This window comes from Mastigoproctus giganteus, chromosome 2 (assembly GCF_048544385.1).
Source record: "Mastigoproctus giganteus isolate SK-2022 chromosome 2, ASM4854438v1, whole genome shotgun sequence".
NCBI lineage: Eukaryota > Metazoa > Arthropoda > Arachnida > Uropygi > Thelyphonidae > Mastigoproctus > Mastigoproctus giganteus.
This window is the reverse complement of record NC_143576.1, coordinates 93536334-93550344: the sequence shown is the minus strand read 5'-3', so window position 1 is coordinate 93550344 and position 14011 is coordinate 93536334. Positions and strand designations below refer to the sequence as shown.

General features: G+C 36.7%; 1 protein-coding gene across 6 annotated transcripts in view; it reads right to left on the bottom strand.

The window, feature by feature from the left end:
* The window catches only part of Gapvd1 (GTPase activating protein and VPS9 domains 1), a 442880-nt gene that overhangs the window by 3007 nt on the left and 425862 nt on the right, over nucleotides 1-14011 (bottom strand). For all 6 annotated transcript variants that reach the window (XM_090389457.1, XM_090389454.1, XM_090389464.1 and 3 more), the window contains 3 exons: nucleotides 8278-8392; nucleotides 3579-3651; nucleotides 2117-2182 (listed from right to left, as the gene is read on the bottom strand). In XM_090389457.1, the coding sequence (XP_090245583.1) occupies nucleotides 2117-2182; nucleotides 3579-3651; nucleotides 8278-8392 (254 nt within the window). The remainder of the gene's footprint in view (nucleotides 1-2116; nucleotides 2183-3578; nucleotides 3652-8277; nucleotides 8393-14011) is intronic.

Genomic DNA, 14011 nt, shown 5'->3' with positions numbered 1-14011 from the left:
GTCACTGCAAATTAAAAACTTTACAAGGGAACTTTAAACTTGGGGAAGGAGGCATATGGAGCTAAATCCGATGAGTATGGTGGATGGGGCACCACAGTGAACAGGGGAGAACTGTCATCATGCAAACACCAATTCCCCAAAGCCCACTTTTCTTACCATTTTATCTGAACAGCATCATGCCATCACCACATAACTGCTGTAATATTTGTCTTTACATTTAATCAGGATTGTCTTGCTCTTTTTGGGCCTTGGAGAAGACAGAGTCTTCCACCGAGAGATGACTGGACATTTTGTTTTCAGGTCACAGTCACACACCCACAGTTCATTACCAGTAATGATGGAAGAAACAAAACATGGGGCAGCAGCAGCAGCACACTGATGAAGATCCTAACATGCAAGAAATTGGTGCTCTGCAAGGATGTGAAGTACAAACTTGGCTGAAACATGCCACATTTCCAAATCTTGTGTTAAAATCTCCCTTAAGAAATGCCAATTTGACTAGTACTTTTGTGGATAGTTAAATGTCAATCCAATCAGATCATGAACATGAGCAATTAAATCATTGGATTTCAAATTTAAAAGCAGCCACAGGGACAATCAAATGTTTCAGTAGGTAAGCAGCAGTCTTTAAACTTTCTGAACACTAAAAAGTCTTTGAATGACACAGCATCTTCTCCAAAAGTATACCAAGCACAATTCTAAAGAATCTAATGGTCTCCAATGCTTATTAAATGTAATATTATTTTTTTAATAATTACAATTTAAAAATAATAAAATTCAAATGATAAAATTTAAAAATTAAAATTTAACAATCAAGAAACCTTTTGTTTTCAAAATAAAAAGTTTATCAATTATTCTCCCTCCCCACCTTCCCTCTTCATTACTATATTATTGGTTTTAGATTTCTTTCATTGTACTGGAATTCTATTTGTATTTCATTCATTTCACTCACTCACTCACTCACTCACACACACACACACACACACACACACACACACACACACACACACACACACACACACACACACACACACACACACACAGAGAGAGAGAGAGAGAGAGAGAGAGAGAGAGAGAGAGAGAGAGAGAGAGAGAGAGAGAGAGAGAGAGAGAGGAGAGAGAGAGAGAGAGAGAGAGAGAGAGAGAGAGAGAGAGAGAGAGAGAGAGAGAGAGAGAGAGAGAGACATATACTGGCTCTTTCCTCCTATCCTTTTCATAAAACATATTCCCCATATCCCTGAAAAAATAAAACTTAACTTGTAAAGCTACTTTCTACGGGACTAGCACATTCTGTAATCATTTATTAAAAGTGAAAATTTCATCCTCATTCATTTTACTTTCACCTGTAAGAGCTTTATACAACTTAATCACACCTCCAAGATGTCAGTTTCCAAAGCTCTCTTGCCCACATATGCACAGTATTTCGTCACATGTATGCCCTTTTGCTGATCTCACCAGGCAAGTTGCCTGTCTTTGGACCCTTACAAGAAGCTCAGTGCCTTTTTAGGTGTAGTCTCCATACTTAAACACAGTATTCCAAATGTGGTCTTACAAATGCCTTATATAGTAGGATTATGTTTTCCCTATTCCTGCAAATGTTCAATAAATCATCAACAGGCCATAATGGGCTTCCTTGCAACCTGTCTACTTTGCTCAGAAAACTTCATGTCCAACAGCATTATACTTCCTAAATCCATTTCTTCCTCTAATTTCTTAATTCAACCCCACTGAGTGTATAGGTTATATTGGATTTGCTATTCCCCAAGTGTAAAACCTTCTGGAAGATGAATAAAGTTTCTATAGCTGTTTTCATCTATTTCACTATGGCTAAAAGCATGTAAGAAAATAATTTCTGTCTTTTCTTGTGGAGTGCATACTTCTCTTCCCATATTAACTATTACATATTACTTGACTTGCAATGAAAAATTAAGGATACATTTTATGAGATAGTTTGCATAATTAGTTTGTTATATTTTCAATTATATAAGTAAAATAAGATATTAATAACACATAACTAAATTGATAAAAAAAAATTGTAACAACTATTCGGTTCACAATGATAATATCTTTAATAACACCAGGATTCAATTCTTTTTTAAAGAAAAAAAAATTTTACCTTATATGCATTTATAGTAAAAAGTTCAGCTTGAGCAGAAGGCCAAGGACATTCATGATGATATATCTAGCCAAAAAAAGAGAGAAAGGTATTTAAACCATGAGGTAAACACAAATTCCACCTTTAGACTTATAACCATTTGAAATTTAACAGTTAATAATATAAAGTTAACTATCAGCCATAAAATTTTCAACAGAAATCAAAGAAAAGGTGCCATTACTTGCCTAAGATAAAAAGTTAGTATCAATAAATAAAAGTGGACTTGCCATTAACTTTCACCCTTTACAACTATATCAAGCTTCCTACAATTTTGGCATACAATACATATTAACAAAAAAAATAAAAAAAAAATTACAACACAAACCTGCCCAAATTAGTTCTTTTCATCTGTTTGGTCTGTGAATCCTGCAATTCTTTTTTTACTAACCATAGTGGTTTGTAACCTAACTATGCAAATAATTCAATATCTGCACTGAAGATGGAGGGAGAAATAAAAGCTGAACAGAGGAATTAACCAATATGGTTGTTAAAAGTGTTTTCTAAAATGTCTTAAAATACATATAAAAAGGGGTATTAGAATGGTTTGTGGCCTTCCATAAAAAGAATGCAGCAATCTGAAAATGAATAAACTTTTTTTTCAAATATAGTCATATCAAAGGACTATACACTTGATTCAATATTACCCCATCTTTTCTAAACTCTTTATGTATAAATAAACACCTAGGCTGCATAAATAATGTGATCATTTGTCCTCAAGTGCTTCCCTTCAAATGGTTTTCCATTTTAGGAAATAAGCAGTCATAGGAAGTATGGGGGACCATATCTGGAATACACGCAAAGTGGGTGGGTTGGAGTAAACACAAGCCTCCATGGTTACCTGAGCATTGTGCCTGTTGGTAATGTTTTTATAGCAATAGTCATATAGTGCAAAGAGGCCACAGACTTTTGCTGCACCAGCTGGGGGGGGGGGGGAAGAGGAATGGAGGAAAAGGTCTTCCTCTGGGAAGTTTTCCATGATACAAAGATGAAACTTTGAATATTTAATAGAGAAAAAGTCAAAAGTGCTAAGAAATAAATTATTAATATTGAGATCTATTTATCCTTCTAGAGAAACACTAATTTTAAGAGATATTTTGCCAGCTGAAAAAATTTTAAATGCCATAAGTAGTTCTATAATCTCAATACTGAAGAAATCCTTGACAGGTTATCACATAAGTCTCTTGTGATGTTTGTTCTTTCTTGAATAAACTTAACCAAAAGGCTAGACTGTTATTTGTTTAAGATGAGGGACTGCTATGATAACCTTTCAAGGAAGATTTCAACTTACTTATATTGAAATTCTGTTGGTCTTCCAATTCCTTTTAAGACAAGAGTCCTCAGTATTACTACTTTATTTTGCAGATGATTAATAATTTTTCCTTTTAAATAATTAAACAGAAATTTAATAGATTGGACAACTTGCCTTTGGTATTCGAAGATCCTTATGAGTAGGAGTAATAACTCGTGATAACTTCTGCATATGCTGATGTAATACTCTGTGAAGTGAAAAATAAAGTATGTTATATTCAAATATTAGTAATAATACTCAATCCATCATAATAAAGTAAAAATTTCATAACAAGAAGCACCTCTAGCAAACCATCCACTCACACAAAACATGTGAAAGGCATAACTTATTTCCTTTAAAAGAAGAAAAATGTCATGGCTTGGTTATGTATTTCATTGTTATACTTAATAAATAAAAACAAATAAAGTTATTTGTACTTACTATTTAAAAAAGTAGCAGTTTGTATGATATATTAAAATTAATAATGTTTTTGGTCTTTTTGTTCCATTTTATCACTGTTTTTTTCTTTTATTAAAATTCCCCAATTTTTTTTTATTATCTTATCCACTGTACTCTTTTGTTTCCATTTTTGTTTGCTGAGCAGTATAGATGGGCTGCCAGGGCAGGTCATGGAGTCTTGTCAATGATATATAGGAATTTTGCTAGCAGGGACAGGAAGGTGATTATCCCCATTATACAAGGCAATGGTTCAGGCCACGCCTAGAGTACTGTGTACAGGCTGGAGGCCTCATTTTAGGAAGGATGTAGAATTTCTAGAACAAGTACAAAGAAGGGCAACAAAGGGGTGCTCTTACCAAGAAATGCAAATTGCAGCACCTGGATAGTAGGCACCTCCGAGGTGATCTGATTGAGGTGTATAAGGCCTTGAATGGGTTGAGAAAGCTGAATGCTGATGGGATTCTTCCACTTGCTCAGACTAAAAACCTGAGGGGACACAGTTTCAATTAGAGGAAAGATAGTTGTAGAAAAGATGTGTGTAAATTTGCCTTTAGCCAGCGGGTAGTTGATTGGTGGAACAGATTTCCATCTTTTGTTGTGGAAGTTAATAGCCTAAATAAATTTAAGGTTTAGCTGGACAGGCATTTGAAGTGAATGGAGGGATGAAATGGGAGGGTTTTTTTTTTTTTTTTGGCTGATGCTGCATAAGCTTGCTTTCTTGCATCGTATGCCTCTACTAATACTAATGATTTTTGCATGCCATCCACTAGATTGCTAACTGGACCGTGACTAAGGGTAACTCTCTAAGCGGCATAACAGATCAGCTTGTGTATAATCTCACTGCCTCCATTTTGCCAACTAGTGACTAGGGCACTGTCAAGGCCATTTTGCATCAGGGGAGCTGGATATCCTTGTTGTATATATGTCTTGCTCAAAAATTTCAATAATTCACTCTACTTTTACTTTCTCTTCTGAGTGCATATTAAAAAACTAACAGGAAAAAATTTCCAAAACAGAGCCAAAAATTCATTTCATTTCACAAATATATGTAGTCTAAGGTCCAATCTCAATGATGTCCATTTTCACCTACAATCTGTCACTTACTTTTTCTAATAGAATCTCAATTAACAGTTGCCTCTCAGTAATTTCATCTCAGACTTCCTAATTTGGAATCTCCTCTTTCTGATCTTCTCTGGTTTAAATCTCTCTAAACCATTCTGTAAAATTCATCTGTTGTCTCTATCATTCTCACAACTCAACTAATAACTCAGATCTCTGACTTCCTTTTTTTTCTTGTTGATTTTAATGTTCACAACTATAGCTGGCTTAGCTTTTCTAGTTCCACAAATCCAGTGATGATAAATAAGCTGAAGCTTTCACAATTACTAATGATCTTACACAGCTTTTTCATTCACTTACCAGAAATACCAGACAGTCCTAACCAACACTCTTGATCTTTTCCTCCCCAACAATCCTTTAAAGTACATGGTCAATATTAGTGGTCCACTACACACAGATCCCAACCTGGTGATGGTCTCTTCTCCAACTTCATATAACCCCAGGGATTGATGTCTGGTGAGTATGGGTTTGGTACACCTAGGGTCCTGAGCTGGATATCATCATTCTTCTCTTTCTTGGTGATTCCCTTCTATTTCTGACCTTTGTCCTCTCTCTCTCTCTCTCTCTCTCTCTCAAGGTAATTCAGAAATTTTTTTTTTTTTGGCTGATTCAGCATAAGCCTCATTGTGAAAATTGGGATTTATTACTATTTATTTATCAGGTTAAGTGTCTTTATACCCCATGCTTTGGAACCCAATTTAGGTAGTTGTGTATTAACTTGATTAAAACACAACTGGCTCCTCACTCCTCCAAATCTCACAAGCTACCGGACTGCTTTATTTATTCTTTCTGTCACAGCAGATTCTGGACACTGAGGGCTTCCTTGCACCGTATGGCTACTACTACTAATAATAATAATAATCATCAGCCACTATAAAAATGAGAATTGGGATGATATACTTGATTTATTTCCTCTTTCCTTTGTTGAATTAATGTTTTAAATCTTATAATCCCAATGCTTGCTCAGATAGTGACAGTGAAATTATTCTTGTGGGGATGAAGTTCTTTATTCTGAGTTCCACTCTGAAATCTTGTTCTTTATTTAACCTTGGTTTCCCAATAAATGTGCAAAACCTGAACAACATAAGAATGTAGCATACTATAATTGACTTTTATCCCAAATTTCCAGCATCTTTTTCTGCTTACACTAAAGCTTGCAAAAATTATAAAACAATCCAAACTCAATTTGAAGAGGCTAAGAGCAGAAAACTTGTCTTGTCCAAAAGGAAATTGAGCATTCTGAGCTCTTGCCAAAACTATTGGCCACAACTTCTGTCCACCTATACTCCCACCTCTATTACAACCTGATGGCTGTATTGCATGCTCAGCTAAAAATAAATCAGACTTATTAGCATCATACTTTTTTTTTTAATGTTTTGTAGCAATTATCCTGGTAAATGCCCCCTATAATACCCATTTTGAATATAGTCATATCAAAGGACTATACACTTGATGCAATATTACCCCACTCAGTGCCTCCTGAGTGGGGTAATACTGCATCACTTAGAGAAACCTAGCCATGTACAAAAGGATATCAGAAGAATTTTGAACGCTCTTGATGCTAAGAAAGCTCCTTTCTGTCTGCTCATTGAAGATGTTTGATGGCCGTCTTCTAATTTTTCCACTAATGCTGATACTCCCTAAGGTTCAGTTCTTTCTCCCCCTCCTTTCCTTTTGTATACGAATTACCTTCTTCCACTGACTGGAAATCTAATCCATATGTGAATAAAAGTGGGGTCAAGGTGCACATTCAGATCACACAAAGGAATGTTGCCATCTGTGTCACTAGAAAATATTAGGTGGTGGATGACTCTCATCATCCATGCAATACCACCACTTTTCCAGTTAGAGAAACCTAGCCATGTACAAGCACTTCAACTTCTCAAATATCCACCCACAAATTCCTTAAATGCCAATCTCTGGGCATTTCTCCATTGAGACAAAGAAAACTTAGTTAACTTCAATACCTCTAAAACTCAGTCCTGTCTTATTCTTGCAAAACACAGTCTATTGCTCCTATGCTTATTTTTGAAGACACTCAGATTTCCAGACAGGTTCACATATCTCTTTTAAGGATTAGCTAAACTTTGAATCTCACTTACCATGAGCACACCACTAATACTGCTTCCTCTGCATCAAAAAAAACCACATGTATACCTTGTATGCATGAAAGATGTTTTATGCGAAAACATCTTTGACGAAAATCAGAACCATTTTAAAATCGAATAGCTAGAACCAAAGTCATGAATGATGTAACATTTTATGCTCACACCCGCTACTTAGTCTACTCAATCAATGTTAGTAACATTAGCATCATACTTCAGTCCGAAATATTTAGTATGAATGATGTAATGTTTAATGCACATGCCTGTTACTTACTCTACTGAATAAACGTTTGGAAGAGGTTGTTGAAATCCAAGGCAATAGCCTAATTACCCAATTACATTTGATTGTAGAAAATGGCACTGTTAATTCAGGTACAAGCATTTTTAGTGGACCAGGCATTTCACTGAGGGCACCTCCATAGCCAAGTGGGAAGGAGCAGCAGTGCATAGCACACGCTTCTTGATTAGACCAGGGTTCGAGCCTGTCACCACTAAATACGGATGATGCGGAAAGGTCAGGGAATGACCACCACATATCCGGGAGCAATATGGCCTTAGTTGCTAATGCTCCTAATAACAACAATTTCACTGAGGAGGTTAATCATGCAGAAGTCAAACAGAAATACTTTGCCTAGATGTATCCTGAAATTCATATACGATATCACAGAAAAGTGCAGCAATTCATTAACTTTAGAGAAACCAGATCTAGGGTAGTCAGATGGCCTAATTTCCAGAGAAATTTGGCCATCATGATAACCCAGTCTTGTACCCCACAAGTAAAAAGTTAGTCAATCCACATAGTCTCAGTAGTAGTATGAAAATTATTACAAACTTTATTAGGAGTGCCTCCCACAGTGAACTGGTGTGTCTCCACCAATAAGACAAAATGAAAAGATGTTTATCTACGTGCCCCACGGAAACCACTTCCAATACTTATTGTAACTGCACACTGTATATTCACTATAACTACTCCCACTCCAACCCATATCTTACTACTGATATGTGCACAGTGACTTTTCACTCACCCCATATAATTATACAGAGTGAGTGAAATAATTTGATTATTGAAATCAGCACCTGATAATAATCAAGTGCTCATCTCATCAAGATAAAGTAAGCAACAGTATAAACAAAAACTGAAAAAAACTTACTGATCCCTTAACATGTCTCCATCTCCATTGGGATAAAGAGCAAACATATATATTTGGGTCATAATTGTCCTCTCAATAACCATTTGTGCATGCTCTAGTTGGATTTCATTGGCACCTAAATTAAAAAAAAAAAAAAAAAAAAAATTCAGTTTTTACTAACAAAACCCATTCCATTTTCAGGCAATCTTTTTCTTGTTGGACTTATTCAGAATTACAAGTACAAAATACAACAGTAGCAACAAGTGAAAATTTCAAACTACATCACCATTTAGTAATAGCACAGGCAACTGATACAGGTTTTGTTGTGGGGGAGCAGGATTTTTTCACACAGACTACTTTGACCATACTGCAGCAGTTCAATTTAGTCCAGTCCATATGGTCTTTATCATGTATTATGTATGTATAGGGTTGTATTAACAGACTAATATGGACAATGTGTAGGCTGAAAAACCTCTGATAACTCACTTGTGGGAAAAGGGGGAGGGAGCTCAGTCCTTCTCTTGAGATTAGTTAACCAGAACCTCACTCAGCATTTGAACCAACTAAGAACTTTTCCAAGTGACATAACCACTATATTGTCACAAAGGATTTCATGCAAAAAAACTAGGAATGTTAGAATACATTCTATGTCACCTGATTTGAACAAGAAATTTATCTAATCCTAGGAGGGGGAGAGAGAGAGAGAGAGAGAGAGAGAGAGAATGTTTCACATGAACATGAAACTAATTCTACAGAAACAAAATTAAATAACATCAAAAGTGTGTCAGGAGAGCAAAATATACAAATAAACTTAGTCGTATTTCTGTTGTAAATAGTAATCACAGGCATTGTAATCAATAAAATGAGCAAATTTTAGGATTCCAACAACTAATGCTGATATCAATGGAAATATGGTATTCATTATGGTAAGTATAATGTATTTAAGAAGTATATAGTTGGGGAAGAATGCTCGTATTTGGGAAGGACAGGCAATATAGAAGAGGTGAAGGTGATATATTTCTTATCAAATGCAGCCTGAGTGCAAAGAAGCTCTCCCAAATTCAGAACTTATGCATGCCAGCATAGAATCTGTGTGGTGTGAGGTAGTTACCAGCAAAGGTAAAATGAGAGTGGGCGTACAGACCAGAAGATTGTGATGAGTGCAACAAGAACCTCTACATGCAGATGGAATGGGCAAGTAGGTGCAAATGTCTTATTGTGGATGATTTCAATTTGCCCATTATTGATTAGAGCAAGCAGAAGGGAAACTCACCTTGAGAGTCAAAATTTTTAAACAAAGTAGATGATTATTATTTGTATCAGCATGTTAGGGACAAGAATATTCTAGTCAGTACTATACAGCTGACAGTACTGGGGCCATAAGCAGGAAGTGATCATTAAGTTTGAATTTGGATGATGAATTGCAGCTATTAAAGGTAAAGACATGGGTTTCAATTTCAGGAAAACAAACTATGATAGTTTAACACCCTGCAGCCAAGGCTCATAAGTTACTCCTGTGAGGTGTAACTTGAATATAACGAGCCTGCATTAATTGTTGGCTGAAGATAAACTGTGATTTTTTGTACTTTTCTAAATATAGACAAATTTAATTTTTTTACTTGTTTTGGGGTTTATGAATTTTTATTTATCATTTCCTCCATGTTTTAGCATAAATGCACCCAGCAGGTGTGCAGCCCCACATTTGTTCTACTTTGAACTCATAGTAATGCTAGCACTGACAACTGGCTTCAACTGACATTACAAAGCTCAGAATTGTGTTTGTTTCTAGTTCAAGTTATTTATAAAACTCTACCACATGATCTGACAATTAAAGACAGTTTCTAATCATGTTATTATCTTTGAATAATACATATCCAAACATGGAGTGCATTATCCCATTGTATAAGGAAATGGTCAGGCCACATCTTGAGTACAGCATACAGGTCTAGAAGCCTCATTTTAGGAAGAACTAGGTTCTTTTTGGAAAGGGTGCAGAGAAGAATAAAGAGATTAGTGAGGGGAGAAAAAGGGTGCTCTTACCAGGAAGGACTTCCATTTTCTAAATTGCAATGTCTGGAGAGGAACCCCTGTGAAGAGATCCGACTGCGGTATTCAAGGGCTTTTGAATTGACTGAGTAAGCTTAATGATGATGGAATACTTTCTCTTGCTCAGACTATTTATAAATTCAAAGAAATAGACAAACTGTTAGAGGGAATGAACAGGTGATATAAGCTTGCTTTCTTGCATCATTTGCCATTACACAGAAAGGCTTAAGTTCTGCAAGTTGCAGCATCTGGAGACTAGGCACCTGTGAGGTGATCTCATTGAGGTGTACAAGCCCTTGAATGGTTTGAGCAGGCTCAATGCTGGCAGGATACTTCTGCTTGCTCAGATTAAGAACCTGGGGGAGACATAGATTCAAATCGATGAAAAATAGTTGTAGAACAAATGTGCGGAAGTTTACCTTTAGCCAGCGGGTAATTGATTGCTGGAACAGACTTCCATCTTTTGTTGTGGAAGTTTATAGCTTAACTAAATTTAAGGCTGAACTAGACAAACACTTGGAGTGATCGGATGGGTGAAATGGGAAGGGGTTTTCTTTTTTTTTTTTTTTGGCTGAAGCTGTATAAGCTTGCTTTCTTGCATTATATGCCTCAACTAATGCTAATGATAATTACTAATACTATTATGCATTAGTAGAGGCATACAATGCAAGAAAGCAAGCTTATGCAGTATCAGGCAAGCAAAAAAAAAACAAAAAAAAAAAACAATCCCATTTCACCCCTCCATTCGTTCCAAATGCCTATTGAGCTAAGCCTTAAATTTATTTAGGCAATCAACATCCACAACAAAAGATGGAAGTCTGTTCCACCAATCAACCACCCACTGGCTAAAGGCAAATTTTTGCACACCTATTCTACTACTGTCTTTCCTCAATTTGAACCTATGCCACCTCAGGTTCTTAATCTGAGCAGGAGGAAGAATCGCATCAGCATTCAAGCTTGCTCAACCCATTCAAGGCCTTATAATCAGATCACCTTTTGGTGCCTACTCTCCAGGCACTGCAATTTGCATAACTTAAGCCTTTCTTGGTAAGAGCACCCATTTCTTCCCCTCACCAATCTTGTTCCCCTTCTTTGTATGCATTCTAGCAACTCTACATCCTTCCTAAAATGAGGCCTCCTGACCTGTACACAGTACTCTAGGTGTGGCCTGACCAGTGCCTTGTACAAAGGGATACTCACCTTCCTGTCCCTGCTAGTAAAATTCCTATATATCTTTGACAAGACTCCATGGCCAAACCTGGCAACCCATCTGCACTGCTTGGCAAATTTCGTAGTTGACTACAATTACCCCCAGGTCTTTTTCACTTTCCACTTCCCTGATTGTATTACCACACAGTTGGTATGTTTCTCTTGGGTTACTGCTACTCATATGCAGTACTTTGCATTTGTCAATGTTAAACTTCAGTTGCCACTTCTCAGTCCATTTGCCCAACTTGTCTAGATCCAGTTGGAGTAGGTTACTGTCATTAACAACCCTGCCAACCTTTGTATCAACTTGGACATTAATATACCTGATATACCTTCATCGAGGCTTAGAGGGCAACAGGCATTGTGTGTTATCAGACACTCAGTCTAAAACACTTATGGATCCAATATCTTTCTATTTCAGGAGATTTAGGAGAAGTCCAGTTGGCCTACCTCCCCAAAATCCACTCATGCACACCTTCTCGATGGTAAGCCTTGTTACGTCACTTAGGTGGCAACAAACGTGTAGAGTGCTTCTCTTCAAGATGCCTGGTCAGCGTGAAGAGGAAAAGACCAAACCCTCCACCACATGACAACACGGCAAAACAAATGGCCCTCAGTCCCCAGCGGCTTTCACAACCCCCTCTTAATGCAGTGAGAGGGTCAGAGTGGAAACAGAGGGTGCTAAGAATCTCTGGGTATGACCAGGCTACCATGCAGGGAAACTGAACTTGGCCTGTTACAACATAAGATCGCTAATTGGAGAAGACAGGATATTAGAGCTGGAAAAGGAATTAGAAAATGTGAATTGGAATATCATCGGTCTGGCTGAAACAAGAAGAAGAAATGAATCACTTATAAGTTTATCAAGGGGAAATCTGCTGTACACCAATGAAAACAGTGAAAGGAGCGAAGGTGGAGTTGGCTTTCTGGTCCATAAAGATATAAAAAACAACATTTTGGAATTCAAAAGTACATCACCAAGGGGGGTCAAGACTACTACTCAGGATTTCTAAGAGATCCAAGCTAAAGGTTATAATGATTTATGCACCAACATCAAGCCATGATGATGAAGAGGTTGAAGAAGTGTACACAGAAATCGAGAATCTTCTAGACGAGCAGAAAATCCACTACACTATCATTATGGGGGACTTCAATGCTAAGGTTGAAAAGAGAAAAAACAGTGCAGAAAGAGAACCATAGTAAATTTTGGAAATGGTGAAAGACTTGTGGAATTTGCAGAATCTTGAGGATTATCAGTAATGAACACTTTTCTCAAGAAAAGGGTGAACAGAAACTGGACATGGAAGAGCCCAAATGCATTAACAACTAATGAAATCGACTTCATCCTCACTAACAGAAGATGTATCGTGAATGATGTTACTGTCCTGAACAAGGTAATTGTTGGAAGTGATCATAGAATGGTAAGGTGCACACTTGATACAGAAGTCAGAAAAGAAGGGAAAAAAATGACTCGAGTAAAAAAATGACTCAAAGATATTTGAGATAACAGAAGAGGAGAAAAAGCAGTATGTACTGGAACTTAAGAACAAATTTGAGCTTCTGCAGACTGCTCAGGACCAAGATATTGACGAGGAACATTACAACTTTCTGAAAGTGATAAAGCCCAAGAAACCTATAGGTAAAAAGAAATCCAAAGAAGAAAAAATTAGTCAAGAAACACTTCTCATGATGAACCGAAGATGAGAAATGTAGAGCAAGATAAACACTGAGAAGGAGAAAATTGAGTATACTAAGTTATGCAAAGCCATTAGAAAGAGACTAAGAGAGTACATATGATTTAACACAAGAAAAGTAGAATAAGCATTAAGGGAAAACAAAGGGCTTAAATCAGCAGCCATGAGCTGAAAGACAAATGATACTGAAACTGAAGAATACCAATGGTGTACTTATAAATAGCAGAGAAGGCATAATTCAAATAGCAGAAGACTACTATAGAGAATTATGCAAGGAGTGAGGGAATGATGCCAGCAGCATGGAAGACGGATCGCAAATTAGTAACACATACGACATACCCAATATCCTTCCTGAAGAGGTAAAACACGTGTTGAAGAAAATGAAGAATCAGAAAGCCCTGGGGGAAGATGAAGTTACTGTAGAGTTGTTAAAATTGGGGGGAAGCGACATTACACAGAATCTAGCAAGACTCTTCACAAAATGCATTAGAAAAGGTGTGACGCCTAAGGAGTGGAATAATGCAATCATAGTTTTGCTGCATAAGAAAGGAGATAAATCAGAATTTGGAAATTATAGACCAATTAGCTTGTTATCCAACATTTACAAGTTGTTCACAAGAGTCATTACTAGCAAATTATAAAGAATACTTGATGAGAATCAACCGAAAGAGCAAGCTGGCTTTAGGACAGGATTCTCAACTATGGATCACCTTCACATAATATCACAGCTAATAGAGAAAGCAAATGAATATAAAACACCATTATGCCTAACATTTGTGGATTATGAAAAGGCATTTTGACTCCAT